The sequence below is a fragment of the Glycine soja genome, chromosome 8 (assembly GCF_004193775.1).
Source record: "Glycine soja cultivar W05 chromosome 8, ASM419377v2, whole genome shotgun sequence".
NCBI lineage: Eukaryota > Viridiplantae > Streptophyta > Magnoliopsida > Fabales > Fabaceae > Glycine > Glycine soja.
Window position 1 is genome coordinate 11452431 of NC_041009.1, and position 16736 is coordinate 11469166.

Below are 16736 nucleotides of genomic sequence, written 5' to 3' on the forward strand. Positions count from 1 at the left end.
GATAACACAAAAATTTAATAAATATCTTAAGCAAAAAATAAAAAATATAATATAAAAAACTAGTAATTAAAACTAACGTTTTAAAAAAGGTAAACACCGATGCAATGGCGCAGCCAGGAGCTTTAGCCCGTCCCTCAAATTGCTTTTAATTATATATATAATAATATTTTTTTTGAAAAATATTATTAATAATATATAATAATAATTAATAATAAACATATTACTTCTAGTATAAATAACATATACTAGTTATTATATAATAATATATACCAATTAATATATATATATATATATATTAATAAATATGATAATTAAGATATGTTACCCGTGATTATATAACAATCTTTTTAATATGGGAAAAATGCTAATCTTTTTAATAATATACAGGTTAAAATGTAAATTTTGTCTCTTATTTTTTTTAATTTGTGTTTTTAGTCTTTCATTTTTTAATTGAGACATTTTATTCTTCACTTTTAAAAAGTTCATAATTTTATTCTCTTATTTTTTAATTAAGACATTTTATCTTTCACTTTTAAAGAATTAGAAAATTTTATCCTTCTAGCCGAATTTAAAGGTTGATATATGTGATCTTTAAATGTTGATCGACAACTGTTTATTTATTATGTGCATGATAAATATTTTTTAAAATTACTTAATTATTAACAACCTTAATTTAATAAAAAAACATTAAAAAAAGTACACATTCAACAAGTTTCAAATTGTTTAAGGAGACTAAAATTATAAATTTTAAAAAATAGAAGGATGAAAATTATATTTTAACCTAATATATATTGCTATTAATTATAATCTATCCCAAAGATATATATACTAATAAATAAATTTGATAAAAAAAGATCTAATAAGAATGACATTTTGATATGGTTTTTTATCAATTTTATTATTTAGGCTAATTATATTTTGTGAATTGTTATAAGTTTCGTTTATCTATTTATATATTATTATTATTATTATTATTATTAATTTTTATAAAAATATTTATATATATTATGTATAATTGTTATGAAATTTGATGACTTTTAATTAGTTATCATTATATTTGATGTGTTTGTTTTTTTTTTATTATTACAGGATTATTAATGTGAGTTCTATTTGATTGTAATTGTGTTTGTGAGAATAAAAAGTCTTTCAAAACTTTAAAAATAACTGTTTATAAACAAATGTTCTTCTAGTATCATTTGAAATAAAAAATCAATTTTCTTATAAAAGTAATAAATACATCTATAAAAATCATTATTTATTTGTTAGAAAATAAATATTTAAATAAAAAAATTTCCGCCCCTCCTTCATGATTCCTTGGATCCTTCCCTTAAAAAAAGGTCCACTTCGATATTCGTCTCCTCTAATTATTGCACAACTTTACACCGCATGTTTTCGTAACTGATCAACGTTTAAACATTTGAGTTCCAAAATGACAAATTAATCTTGAGACATTAAGACTGTTTTTCTAAATTTATAAAAATAACTTTAAAATAAGTGTTTTTTAAAAGCGTTTATTTAATAAGCAGATAGAATTTGTTTTTCAAAACAAATAAAAGAAATACTTTTATTAAATAGAAGCAATTTATACAAATAGAAAAAAAAGTTATTTATTTTATTAAAATAAATATTTTTAAAATAAATAAATTGAACCTAAAATTATATATGACCTCAAAACTTAATTCATTGATAGTGAGCAATGAGAGATTGATTTAGATGATAAGAAAAGAGAGGCCTCATATTTGTGATTAATGCCTAAACAATCTGTCTTCTTGTCACACTTTATTGCAATCAATCAATTACTAGTATATATTTTTTTGTTACTATAATTAACTTATATGAATAGAATACATGTTTGTCTTCTAACAAGGAAACCGTATTAATTTGATGGTGCTATGTACATTAACGTTTTTATTTAGAAAAGAGAAAGTAGAAAAATATTAAAAAATAGCAAATATATTTAGTATGTTACAAGAGTATTATTTTAATTTAGATGGAAAAAATATGTAACAAAATTTTGTAAGAAAATTTTAAAATATTAATTTTAGAATATAAATAGTTAAGATTTAAGACAAAAAAATAACCTACAATTTCAAAAGTAATTAAATGTCATGTTAAGGAATTTGAAATGTTAAAAGGAAAATATTCAAAATTGTTAAAACTATTTTCGATAAGACAATTAAGCTAACATCTAATGTTATTTTATTAGCTTAAAAACTTATTTGATTGTTTAGTAGAATAAATTTTTTTAGTAACTTTTTAAGTTTTTTTGAAATGTTAGTTGAAGTAATATTTTTTAAGACGTTATCTTCTAGTTTCTATTTTTTTATATTTTTATCCTTAATATATTTATTTAATTATCTATTTAACTTTTTTAAATAAATCATGATTTTATTATTTTCTTGTCATTTTATATTTTTCACCTATTTCAACAGCTAATTCTACCAAATTGTTATAATTTAATAAGCTACCAATTTTTATTTTTCCAACTTTCAACTTCAAGCCAACTTTTCAATTAGTTTTTTTCGAACATAACCTAAATAAATATAAAAAAATAAGTGTTAAATAAGATTAAGACTATATTTGACAAAACTAGTTAAAAAACTAACTAAAAGCAGGAAAGTTATTTGAAAGTTGGTAACTAAAAACTTTTAAGCTAACTTGTTAAACCATAAGTGTTTAGTAAAACTTGGGATCGAAATAGCTAAAAATGTAAAATGACAAATAATATATTTTTAAAAAAATAATAAGGAAATTAAATAAATATTTCAAGGATTAAAAAAGAACAAAATATAAACAATTAAAAACTACTGTTTTAAAAAAATACTACTTTAAGTAACATTTCAAAAAATGATATAAGCTACTAAAAAATGCTTAAAATTACTTTAAAAAACTTGTTTATTGAATAGTGAAACAATTTTTCAGTTAATAAAAAAATTAAAAATTAATTAAAATAACTTGTCAAAACATAATAGATTAAACCCTTATAATTAGAATAGTTAAATAAATGTTAGATTGTCATGAAAATTTATAAAGTCTGGTTTATAACTCTCAAAAGGAAAATTCAAATTTATAACTTATTAGATTAAATTCTATAATTTATCAAGTCCTATATTATAAATTTAAGTTCTCATTTTTAAACATGAAAAAATTTCTTAATGTACATTCTTTCTTCTCGTGACATGTAAACTTATGTCATGGTAAGTTATTTTAATTAATTGAAAAACTTGTTTAACCGTTAAGTAAACGATTTTTTTAATCACTTTTTAACGTTTTTTTAAACATTAACTGAAATATAGTTTTTAATTTTAAAATGCTAGCTTCTAGTTTTTATATTCGATTCCTTTTTTATCCTTGAAATATTTATTCATTTTCCTTATTATTTCTTTAAATATGTCATTTTATATTTTTTTTACCAAACACTTATTATTTAATAAGTTAACTTAAAAATTTCTAGCTATTTTTTCAATTAGCTTTGTTGAACATAGTCTTAATCTTATTTAACATTTACTTTTATATTATTAAGGTTATGTTCGACAAAACTAACTGAAAAGTTAAAAGTTGAAAATCTAGCTGAATGTTAGAAAGCTAGGTGTTAGTTAAAAATAGAAAATTGATAGCTTATTAAATTATAATTGTTTGATAGAACTATTTATAGCTAAAAAGTATAAAATAATAAAAAAATAATAAATCATGATTTGTTTAAAAAGGAAAATTAAAAAATTAGATAAATATGTCGAGGTAAAAATAAAAAATATAAAAAGCTACAAATTAAAAGGTAACGTTTTAAAAAAATACTATTTCAATTTTCAAATAACGTTTCAAAAAACTCTAAAAGTTAATAAAAATCTATTAAAAAAAAATTATTTATGAAATAGTCAGATAAAGTTTTCAAGTTTTCAAGTAATAAAAAATATTAGAAGTTGACTTAAATGTCTTGTTAAAGCCTTAATGATTTTGATTTTTTTTCCTTTTAAGATTTCGAATTCTTGAATATAACATTTAATTACTTTTGAAATTTTAGGTTAATTTTTTGTCTTAAATCTTAACTATTTATATTCTAAAATTAATTTTTAAAAATTTGGCTGCAACATTATGTTATATATGTTTTCCATCTAAATTAAAATAATTCTCTTGTAGCATACTAAATATATTTGCTATTTTTTAATATTTTTCTACTTTCTCTTTTTTAAATAAAAACATTAACATACTTTGCAGCAACAAATTAATACGGTTTCCTTGTTAGAAGACATACATGTTTTCTATTCATATAAGTTAATTAACAAAAAAATATACTTGTAATTGATTGATTGTAATAAAGTGTGACAAGAAGACAGATTGTTTAGGCATTAATAAAAAATATGACGCCTCTCTTTTCTTATCATCTAAATCAATGTCTCATTGTTCACTCGCAATCAATTAAGTTTTGAGGCCACATATAGTGTTAGGTTCATTGTTTGAATTTATTTGTTAAAAAAATATTTATTCTATTAAAATAAGTATTTTTTTAAAAACAAACTCAGCCTTGATGTCTCAAGATTAATTTGTCTTTGGAACTCAAACGTTTAATTGTTGATGAGTTAGGGAAACATGTGATGTAAAGTTGTGTAATAATTAGAGAAGATGAAGATCGAAGTGGACCTTTTATGAGTGTTAAAGGTTCTATCGTGATATGACTTGAATAAGAAAGCTTCTCACCAATTAAGCTGGAAAAAATGGGGGAAAAGTGACATAAAAGTGTTCAGAATTGCTTGTTCCTTTTTCTTTTTCTCTTTGCTGTATTCATAAGATTTGGACCACTAGGCTACTAAAAGTCAAGTATATATATGCTTAAATTTGTTTGCTTCCTTAAAATTTTATATTTTATTTTATGCTTAATTGGACTTTTTATAGTGAGAACCTTTTAGTTTTTGACTAATTTTACCTCAACACTTTTTAATTTGATGTATTTTATTTTTAATTTTTAAGAAATTTATAAATTTTACTTCAGCATTTTTCCTTAATAATCACAAAAAGTGAAAATAAAATTTGCTAAAAAATAAAAAAATTGAGGAAAAATTTGTCAAAAAATAAAAAGTTGGATGTAATTTTTTATTTATTTAAAAAAAGCAATCAGTCCACGTTTTACCGCGCCGGTCCAAGAGTGTTGACATTACATTTCTAATTTGTTGAATCAAAATGTTTAGCCAGACACAAATGGTTTTAAAAATTAAGAGAAAAGTCATAAACTATCATAGTTAATGTCTATTTGTTAACCATGTGAAACTTCTCAGATATAATTAGGTGATTGCTTCTCAACCTCTCATCTATGATCCTTGGTTCTTACATTTTAATTATCAGGTTTGGCTGGAGAATAATGTTTTAAAGCCAACACCAAATGGTTTGTTAGCAGTGTAAAACTTCTGAGATAATAGGTGATTCATGTTTCACCTACACACATTACAAATAGGCAAATGCACAATCCTTGGGTGTGAGGGAGAGAGGTGGAGGCCGATGGATCTTAGCTGAAATTTTGTCGGGGTTTGGCTGCACTCCATCAAGAGACACATGCAGTATGGCCCAAATAAGAAATGGGTGGCATTTCAAAGGTGCCTTTTGGACAAACGGCCAAAGAATTGATTATCCTGATATAACCGAAAAACCACCTCAAGATGGTTTAATTTAAGTGGTCCTGTAATGATGAACTATAAATTAGAATATCATAAAAAAAAACCACTTAAACAAACTTGGGCAAATAAGGCCGAAATAAATCATTCATTGCGGCTTCAAAAGAAGCGAGACCGAATGGCATCATTAGGAATTTATAATGTCCCTCGATGGTGCGAAAACTTGTTTTATGAGTGTCATCCGGGCATAAACGAATATGATGGTAACCGAAACGTAAATTTATTTTGTCACCCAATTGCATCACACTTAAGCCAAACATTAGAGTCTGACTTAAGCCAACTTGCTTACCACTTAAAAAAAAAATAAAAAAAAATAGAACACTTGAGATTGCATCATATTTCAACTTGAGTTTGATCCCACGGTAAAATATATTTTGTATCCTTGGTCAAATATCACGGGTGTCTCTTAAATCACTACATTGATATTAATTTTACTTGCGATTCTTAATCATTGCTAGTCCAAAAGAAAATTTTACACATTACCATAATATAATATATTCTTAAAGAGGGGTAAACAACTTTAAATATGACTAAATATCGAATCGAGTGATTATGATTATTGTTAATAAAAAAAATCACTCATCCAAATTAATTTTTTTTATCCAAATTGAAGTTTATAATATTCATATATGTTATTTAACTAACTAAATTAAGATAGGTTTGCACCAACAAAACATCCTATTTTATTAAAGAAATAAAAAGAAAAAAAATAGAACGAGTAAGCATCGCATTATCCAGGGATTAAATCTTGATTTGTTTTATGATAATTAAATAGGCAATAAAATAGATATTTAATTATTAAATAACCGTGTTATTATTGGTTTTGGACTTTGTGTACGGTGGTTTCACTTTCCTCTTTCAATTCAATTCTTCTTTTTGGTTCAGAAACTCTGTACAGTTAATCAAACCCTACCTCACCTCACCGGTACTACTCCTACTACCACTTCCTTCTTCTTCTTCTTCTTTTCAGATTCATTATTATTTTTTATTGCAAAAATACAAAATCCTTCAGAGGCAATGAAGAATCTTCAGGCCTATCATCATATTTTGTAAATGCAATTAGAATCCGAAGAACGAGTCTACCAACATGACGAAATAGAAGAAGGCTCATTCCAATTGGGAAAAATAAAAAAAATAAAACCAACAAGATGAGGGAATGGGGCTTGGTCTTGAATATTTTTAATTTATTATATAAGCATTTATAATTTTTTTATTAAACAAATGCAAAATAAATATATAATAAATTAAATAAATATCAATTAATTATAAATTTCCAAACTGTTCGATTTTTTTAATCCTTTTAGAAGAAAAAAAATTCTACCAAACATTAATGTATTTTAAACCTGTAACTGTTTTTATTAATTCATCCCATCTTTAACGTTTTACTAGTTTTTAGGGTCGTAATGGACATTTTATAATTTTTCAGACTTCAATCTAAGAAATTATTAAAAATCTAAACTACAGTATATTCATTATTTTGAATGCAACTGCGTATTCAGAATTTCTGAATTCCTATCCAAACGCTTAAATAAATATTAAATTGTAGAAAACTATAAACAAAAATGAGGGTGTTACACACGAGATACTAGAAACTGAGAATTTTTTTTTTCAAAAAAAAACAAACATTTACTCAACAGGTTTTATAGGAGATGGGACACAATACAATCTCATGTTCATTGGCATCAGGAATTTCCTTTAGTGGGGGGCAAAGAAAACATTTATACTCCCTCAATCTTTGTTTACAAGACCATTTTAAAAACAAATTATAATACTCTTTTTTAATTTTTAATTTTATTAATTAGTTTTTAAAAAAATATCCTTAATTAATTAATACTTTTTTTCAAAATAATAATTGCTAGAAATTAAGGAGATAAATTATTTCTATCTCTTATTTAGGATCCGAACAAAATAAGTAGCAATTACTTGAAAAAAAAAGTGGAAAGAGAAAGATGATTAATTTTTAAAAAATTAAGGGTAATTTTGAAAGAATATTATAAATTATTGATAAATTTAATTTCATTAATTAAATTAACTAATTTTTTTAAAGGATGTTAATTAGTTGAAATGATCTCATAAGAAATGATTAAGGGAAGTATACTTTCATAGAAAAAATATTACAAATTTTTATAATATACATAATGTTATTATAAAAAATGTAAAATACTTGTATTTTTACAAATAATTTTGTCCTTTTAAAAAGTAGTAAAAAGGACTAAATTCACTTGTTTTTTTAAAGTATAGAGACTAATTTTATTGATTGATATGAAATTACAAATATTAAAATCAAGTTTGACTTGTACTTCAAAGATTTAAAATATATTTTATTATTTTAATTGTTTGATTTTTTTTCATTATCAGTATTGTCAAAATTTAAAAAAGATAAAATGGTAAAATTATTACCAATTTATTCTCTCTTTTATCTTTTGTAGATTTTTACATTCATTTTTTTAAAAAATGTTTCATGGGGACAATACCAATATTTTTATGAGGACAAAAATAAAATATATGGAATATATTCAAGTAAAAAAAATTTATTGAGAGAGCAATTGCCTCCACACACTTGAACGTGGATCCACTACTAGTACTGCTCATCAGAAGACAAACATTGGTGAGTTAATCACTGGAAAACGACAAATTATTATTTTTGTCCTTTTTTTTCATCATCATTCGTAACTATCTTCTTTACTAATCGATGATTTTTTTTAGTTATGTGATAAATAATTTAATCTATTTCTGTAAAAAAAAAATGATTCTTCTAGAAGATGAGAATGACGATGGGATGATATATGAATGTATGCTCAAAGATGGGGAAAAAAAAATAACAAACAATGTTATTTCACATTTTTTGAGAATAATTGAGATTATACATGTGCATTAATTTTAACAATTTACTTCTTCAGAATTTCTTAAATATATTTCAGTTGATGTGTTAAATTGTTAGCGTGTTTGAACAATTTTATTTTGTTTATTTTCATTTATTCAATTTTTATTTTGTCTTTTGTTATAACAATGGTGTTATCTACTTTACAAATTATGTTGGGTAGAAATAGTGTGGATTTGGCTAAGCACGAAAGAGATGACTTACACAACGGCTATGGAGTACCTACAAGCATTTCCAGAGGGAGTAGATTATGAGAGTTGGAGTTAATTTCGTACCTAAGACCTATTTATATGTGAGTTTAAGTTAAACGATTATGATCACACGATTCTCATGACCTGTATGGGGATCACATTTGACCCCGAAATTTGGTTAGATAGTAGTATCTCTAAGGCCCATAAAAAAAATCAAAACAACTATTTATCTTTAATTTAATCCGAAATTTGAAAAAAAATTTGAATAAAAAGAATAACTTATTACTGTTTAATGTATGTGTAAGTAATTTTAGTCGTCCACCAAGAACTAAAAGGGAACAAAAAATTGATGTATTTTATTTTCAAGAATTAAAATAATTTTTATTGTAATAGCAACTTGGTTTTCTATCAGTGACTTGCCCTCCGTTGATATATTTCAAATTTCATTAACAAATCAAAGAACAAAACTAATTCTGATTAGTTCTGAGTTTTCCACAAGTGAAAGGACTAAACTAATTCACACGTAGGCATACACACTAGATAATGATCACGATGACCATATAGTTTTTGCATGAATGATTAAGATTGTTTTCCTTAAAAATAAAATCGACTATTCATTACGGGTGTATGGTAAAAAATTCTTCTCATGAAAACATGTTCTCACTTAATAATAAGCTTTGTGAGAGAGAATGTGAACAAAAATAAATAAATTTTCCAACAAAAGCTGAAATACAAGCTTAATAAACAACCTTTGTAGTAACAACACACACCAATATACTTAATATCTCCAAAGAGGTCCAAGAAACCAATGAGACACCACATCAGAAGTATCAGCAGCAAGATATGGCTACGTTCCATGAGACACCACATTCTTCAAACGTGTGAAACTAAAGTTGAGCCTTCCACCACAAGTAGTTGAATATGAAATCAAGAAGAGAATCCCAAGTATGGGAGACAGCATGAGGAGAAACTGAAGGTAAATGGCTGTGTAATTTGAGAGCCACAATAAGCTAAAGACAATGCCAAATATCACAACCAAATGGAAATTTGGAGAAGGAGAAACAGCAGTGGTCATGTTCTGCCTTGTGTATCCTTCTACACTCCTCTTTTTTGGATAGAACCACCCCATTTTCCTTCTCTTATTTTTTTTTCTCACCCAGTGAAATATGCAGAACTAAACTGTATCATAAGCACACACACTAGTAGTAGGTTTGTCCTAGGTTTATATAATAGATTACGTGCTTCTGTTGCTTCAGATATTAGGTTGGCTTTGGCATATATTCTTTGAGTGTCACTTTTATCTGATCAAAATGTCTTTTTTCTTGATGAACAAGGGTGAGAACAATGGATGATTATCATTGCCACATTTCTACACACCTAAAGGCTGATAAAGGTGGCATCCTATCAAAGTGAATCTTAAACTTACTTCCTCATATCACCCTGCAGTTTCAGAAAGAAAAACGAACTTGTAGGTGAAACTTACTTTTCTTTTTGGCTTTTTCAACAAGATTAACCAATCCAATTGGATCTAAACGGCTATCGGTAAAGCAGATTATTTTCAGTACTACGTGTGTTAATTTTAGTTCCATTTTCTTGTATTTACCTATACATAAGAAGCTTAGGACTACATTCCGCACCAAAAAAAAGAGCTTAGGACTACTACATTGAGGGAAGACAGTAGTATTTTAACATGTAAATATAATTCAAACTAATTTGTTTCTAAAAGATAAAAAAAAATCAGTGTCGATAATTTATCGTTTTGAAATGTGTGAAAAACCTTTTTTTTTCGAAGGACCAAAATACCAAAATTAACTTTTCATCATATCACATAATATAGTTCTTCATATTAAAATTACGCCTTTGTGTCATCAATTCATTGGTAAACTTTATATTCTTCTTACACCAAAATAAAATATTATTGCACCAAAAAAAACATTATATTCTTCTTAACTCTTCATCTCTTTTCACTTTTCACTTTTCACTTTTAACGTGTTATTCTTCGGTCTGGCTAACAATATGTTAGAATGGTCTAAAAGAATTTTTACCAACCGAATTGAAGGCCAATTATATTCACTCCTTCATCCTTGTCTAGTAACAAGAATCATAACCTAGAAAACCCTAACGCAAGACTTGAATTTTACTTTTATGATTTTTTCTTCTTCTAAAAAACACTTATTGGATATAATTGGCCCTTATATACTTCATGATCAATATCTATGGGCTCCCTTTCTCTTGCTACCACGTGGTTTATTTAACACATAACACTATTCGGCGTCTAGATTATACTCATAGTAGGTGAAATTATAACCACACTCTTATTAATTTTTGTTTTTGGTAAAAACATTATTATTGTGTAAATGTTGTGCAGAAGCTACTAAATAACCCGGGCTCATACTCTAATTACTTAGACCCAAATATAATAATTCAGTCAATGATACAAAAATGTTTTGAAGAGAATATTGGGAAAAAAAATGCATTGTTAACATTTTTTTTATTCATATATGGGTCTTTTAAGAGATTTTGTGGTCAAGGACAAGGTTCTCACATTGTTAACATCCTAAGTGCACTCACATTGTGGACATTGGACAATACAGTGTTCTCAATTCACATTCTTCCGTTTTTTCGTTGCCTTTAGGAGCCACATAATATTGAGTGAGGTGCATGTAGCCAAATAAGGTGCATATATTGTATGAGCGAGAACTTGTGCAGAATCTCGATTGTACAAGCAGTAAATAAAAATAGAGAAATGAAATAGTTAAATGAAGTACAGAGTGAGTAAATATTTGCTAAGCCCCTGGTTTCACAAGAAGGAAGAAAACAACGGAATAATCAAGAGAATTAGTAATCTGTGTTTATTTTGACTTTCCAATTTCTTTGATGAGAATTAGCAACACAAATAATGAGTTTCAGACTTGAGTGATTTGTACTGACTATATGAAATTGCATTGATATCATCAATTAATGCAAGTATTGTACAGATCAAAGTCATCGACAATTCATTGCATGATACAAATTGTTAGCTTGCTGAATTGTATCGAATCATGCATTCTAACAACTATGAAAGAGTTTACAAACCTACACGATAGCCACACTGGTCAATTTGGTGATTTTCCAGCTGAAATTTCAAGTTTTTCCCCCAAAAGGGGAAGTTTATGCTTAAATTATGTAAGATTTAAACCTACTTGGACCAAATTCTTGGTCAGGAAGAGATAGCAGAAGTGACTTTTATTTTGGGATTAGAACAGAATGACTTACACCTCCAGAGTAGCAGCAGATGCACAATGAAAAATTTCAGCGGCTTCAAGGCACGAGAACTTGACTAACTTGTCTACTTTTTCATTCATTATCCTTTCTGCTTGCCGCCACACTGCTCGATGAGCTGTCCTGAACACTGCGAGAAGAAGAACACCTACCTAATGAACTTCCTTCTGTGCAACTGCTTTCCCTCCTTGACAACTTGCTGGATTTTCTTTGTCTGGATGATAAATCCTGCAAACCAGAGACACACGCAACTTGAATCCAATGCATCTTCTATCATGGGATATCCTTGGAAAACAACACTAACCTGATCAGCAGAAGACCCAGGAGTCTTCAACTCGAGGTCTGTAGTGACATCATTAGAATCCTCATTCTTTTCAGCCTTGCTCTCCCTGGATGACTTGCTCTTGGACTCTTGTTTTCCTGACACATTGGACCGACCACAAGGATGTAGTGGAGGGGATACGTACTGGGTGGATTGTTGTTCAACAATCGTATTGGGGGCTAAATAAGGAACATAAGTTGAACAGGGGTTGGAGATGACTGCAGGATGTTGATTAGCAAAGAAGGGGTATGGCTGCATGGGAATTGGACCAGGAGGTACTGCCATTGGCACTGGATATGGATATGATGGTGGAGCCATCATAACTGAATGATCCATTGCAGTCCATGGAAACATGGTCCTCAGCTGCTGCTGATACTGATTATTCAAGTTGCCAATATCAGATTTAAGAGATGCCTTCTCTTCCCTGAGATCATTTTTCTCCTGAGTCAACTAAAAAAATGAATGAAAGATAAATTATTTCCTTTATTATTTTAATTCCCAAAAGTGTCTTCATCAAAGCAAGAAGAGAAAACATTACCTCACGAGATTCTTCATTTAGCGTAGCATATTCATCTTTGAGTTTACTAACTTGAGAAGTTAGGTCCTTCAGCAATTGAATTGTATCACCTATAATGGTTGCTTTGTCATTTTTGGGCCTATCAGGGTCTGCATTTCAGAATCACCGCAGCAAAGAGTGATTTAAGAGAATTGTTGTTGTATCAGTTCTTAGCATTAAAAACAGGTATTTGATACAAATTATCAGCATATGTAAATGCTCATGTAACGTCTACTACATGCTACATGCTACATGTAGCTTAAAATAATTAAAACTCTAATCAGGTAATTCAAAAACTAAATTTAAATGTTATACAAATATGAAAATCCAAAGAAAGACTCCCCTTTTAGAAAAGAAAAAATGACAACTGCGGCATTAAAGTACTTTAAGGACAAACAAGTACACTAGGCAAGGAAAACCAGAACACTACATTTAAAATATTGGATAATTCATACACATCAATTGCCCCTAGATCTAAAATAAACAGGCCAGATCTTGCTGTAATAATTCCAAAGCAAATACTGCATGAGTGTGTGCAAAATAGTTCACAATCCAAATAATAAATCAATCTAAACTCTAAAGAATGAAATTTTAAGCTTTAAACAGCTTACTCTCTCCGGGGCAGGCAAGTGTAAGGGAGAGAAAGGGTGGAGGACAAAGAAGAGAGCTGTTTGAAGAAAATAAAAAGAAGAGAATTCTAAATTTGTGAATGAAAAAGCAAAATCCAAGCCATTGCTAATAATTGTATTACCAAAAAAAAAATATGGGCACTGTTATTACAAATTACAATGCTTCAGTTATTAAGACACTATTTAATGTAGGACAACCTTGTTATATATATCATCAGAACGTCTGCAACAGCAATAGAATACATTAAAAGTTCAAAATATAAATAAATTTCAGCAGTATAATCATTTTTTCTTATTTTTCATTGGAGAGGTGGAGCTAGAATCAGAAAAGGAAGGTGAAAATGAAAGAAAGGGGATGTAAACGTGTATTGGATAGATTCAGGAAGGCTGTAGTCACAGGTCAGAGGAAACACTGCTTTTCTAATTTTTTTCTTTCATTTTGGCATCCATATTATTCAGTAATTTTCAATTGTAATCAGTAATTTCTTTCTGTGAATTCCCCTACTAGTTCTATACTATATAAATACCAGTATCTATAAATTTCCAATGTGAGAAGGTGAAACTTGATTTACCTAAAATGTTACCCAGTTCTACGAATTGTTCATTGAGTCGATCCCTCCTTAACTTTTCACGGTCAGCCTTTTGTGTTTTTCTTGCAGCTGAACAATCCATGGTTCAACTTCAGGCCTTTGGCAGTAGATGAATATGTTCTGAATAGCAGAACAATTTATGCAATAGTTAAATCATTGATTTCAGCTTTTGAGGATAAGAAAACCAAAATTATAAAAGAAAAATGCAACTCATTTACTTTAAGGGGGTAATCGTTGTCATGTTCAAAAGCCATCAATAAAAAAATTTAATTCCAACACATTTTATGATCAAGAGGGACCAATTATAACTGCAACAGAAGTTAATGGAGATCAATCATAGTAACTACCTTATCAACTCGTAGTCTTGTACTTTTGGAAGCCAAAACTTGTTTGCTTTCAATTTTGTACTCAGCAGAAGTCAGCAGAAGATTAATATGTAAATCCTTTGAGTAACATAACCAAATAGCTAGCTGAGGTTGAACAGAAAATTTTGTAAATCAAAATATACAGCTTCAGATGCCTAACAGAGCAATAGCTAATCAATTTCCCATCAAACACATGTTGTTAGCCTAACATTAACATAAAATAACCTTACTACAAAAATCCACTGTATATTACTTTGAAATATATGATTTTCTTAAAGTGTTGTGTGTGCGTGTGACCAATTTTCTAGGAATGGACACATCACACAAATGCTGACATGATGAAAACTGGATAAACAACGAGAGCAATGTTAATGAATGTTGCGAGTTATATCAGTCTGATTCCATATTTTGAACCTTGACCCTTTCTCCATCCAATATCTAAAATTCTCAACAAGGGCATAGGATGACCCATTATTGCATTCTTTCAAATGACAAAACCAGATCTGAGAAAGTAATTTTTTTTAATGATTTTGTTATTCGTGTGCTAAAAGCAGTAAAAATCAAACACTAAACAGTAAACATTAAACTAAGATCCCCCCAAGCTTAGCAAACTATTAGCACTCATATTATGTATCAACATCAGGTATCTACTTCTGCTCTAAGAGGAGCTTAACAATATATAAAGGGTGCATGCAGTACCTACACACAGGCAAGTAGTCAAACACATTCAATAATTGATCTACAGAGGGATAGAGGGTAATTCCTAATTTTCTTATCCCATCCTCTTGGAAATTAGCAGGGCAGCATGCTTTGATCCTCCTAATACTTTCCCTTTCAAAATACTACTTTCCAAGTTTGTAAGAACAATTAAATTGTAGGATTTTTGGGAAATTTTAGAATTTGAGTTAGCAACTATTAACTAAGATCCTGTCATTTAAGTAAAAGATACTACATCATGCTCAATGATCCAAAGTATCTTAACAATTTGGTAAAGTCTCATTCAGAATCTTCCACAGCTGCTTAATCATATACCCCAAACTGCTTTCTTCTCATAGCTCCCATTTATTTTGCTTTCCAATGCAAAGCTATTAGAACTAATCACAGGCTTTCTTTAGGCAAAACTTTCCTTCATTTTTAGAGCATCCACTACAAAGCCTACGTTTTTTTTTTAATATTTTACATACACACATATGATGTAACAGTGTATTACTTACTTACCAGTAAAACGAAATTCAAATATGCAATTTCAATATTTTACAAACAATGTCTAATAACATTTTTTTCTTTCTCAAAATTTTGAATGGATGCATGTAGAGACTACAATTACCATTACAAAGTAAAATCCCTAGAATTCCTTTTTCAAGAAAATCGAAAATCAGAAAGGTAGCATAGCTAGCAACAGAACCAAAACCCACGTCAATTATTCGATAAAGACGGAAACTTTCGAAGGAGACAACATAGTAAACCAAAAATTTGCACACAGAATTGGAATAAAAAACTTCAATTTGTTGAAAGGGATTCACAAAAAGGGAAGTGAAGAATGAAAGAACAATTCAACGTGAGGGATTTTACCTTGTTCGTTATCTCTCTCTGCCACTGATCCTTATCTTCAATTTTTGCCCACTTCCTTCAGGAGTCGTCGTGTTCTGTTACGACGCCTTCTCAAAGAAAGAAAGGGAAAGCGAAACGGTAATTTATCGCCTTGTCGTTTCGGTTTGAAGAAACGACGGATTCGTGCTGTCGTATTTCTCCAATTATCTCTTTTCCTAGAGTTTGAAATCCAAGGACTGCTAGGATATTGAAATGAGAAAAATTTGGCCAAATGGTCACTTATCTTATTTATCTTTTCAGTCCTTTATCTTTTAAAAAATTCATTTTGATACTACAATAGTGTTAGTAGCTACAAATGGCCACAAACTGTAAGTTTTGTTTTTTCCTTCTCTTTCCTCCTCGTCTTCTCTCTTCTCCTTCCTCTCAAGTATTGCAACCTAAAAGAATCACTTTCTTTACCATAGCCTTTTTCACACCCATGACATTTCCTCTTTGCCACCGCATTCCCTTCCCCAACCTTGCCTGGGTTTGTATCCCAGACGGAAGTTCTGAACCAAATGCGGTTTCTTGGTCTTTTTTGCCATCTGGTTATGGGAAAAATGGGTTTGTGGAGGAGGTATTTTTGGTGTTTAATGTGATTTGCTTGTTGTGTTGTTAAGTGCAATGAGTTTACCTCCCCCAATAGGCTTACGACATGTTCAATGAAGAAGAGGGATTTGAACTTAGG

At 28.5% G+C, this 16736-nt stretch overlaps 1 protein-coding gene across 2 annotated transcripts; it reads right to left on the bottom strand.

Moving 5' to 3' along the window:
• Positions 1-11655: 11655 nt before the first annotated feature.
• On the bottom strand, positions 11656-16222 carry LOC114421961 (transcription factor bHLH121). 2 transcript variants are annotated; one of them, XM_028388109.1, is made up of 6 exons: positions 16031-16222; positions 14441-14563; positions 14076-14213; positions 12857-12984; positions 12301-12768; positions 11656-12224 (listed from the first exon to the last, which is right to left on the bottom strand). In XM_028388109.1, exons 3-6 carry the CDS (start codon positions 14173-14175, stop codon positions 12072-12074), a joined length of 849 nt encoding a protein of 282 aa, XP_028243910.1. In that variant the 5' UTR covers positions 14176-14213; positions 14441-14563; positions 16031-16222; the 3' UTR covers positions 11656-12071. The 2 variants fall into 2 exon arrangements, with proteins under 2 accessions (XP_028243910.1, XP_028243911.1); XM_028388110.1 differs by lacking the exon at positions 16031-16222 and having other exon boundaries at positions 14441-14582.
• Between the last annotated feature and the right edge of the window lie 514 nt (positions 16223-16736).

What these genes read in the sequence shown, in the direction of transcription:
- LOC114421961 (XM_028388109.1), bottom strand. Translation starts at nt 14,175, where the DNA reads ATGGATTGTTCAGCTGCAAGAAAAACACAAAAGGCTGACCGTGAAAAG. An exon ending in TAAATGAAGAATCTCGTGAG is followed by an intron (nt 12,769 to 12,856) that starts GTAATGTTTTCT and finishes TCATTTTTTTAG; the next exon opens with TTGACTCAGGAGAAAAATGA. An exon ending in CTGGGTCTTCTGCTGATCAG is followed by an intron (nt 12,225 to 12,300) that starts GTTAGTGTTGTT and finishes TCTGGTTTGCAG; the next exon opens with GATTTATCATCCAGACAAAG.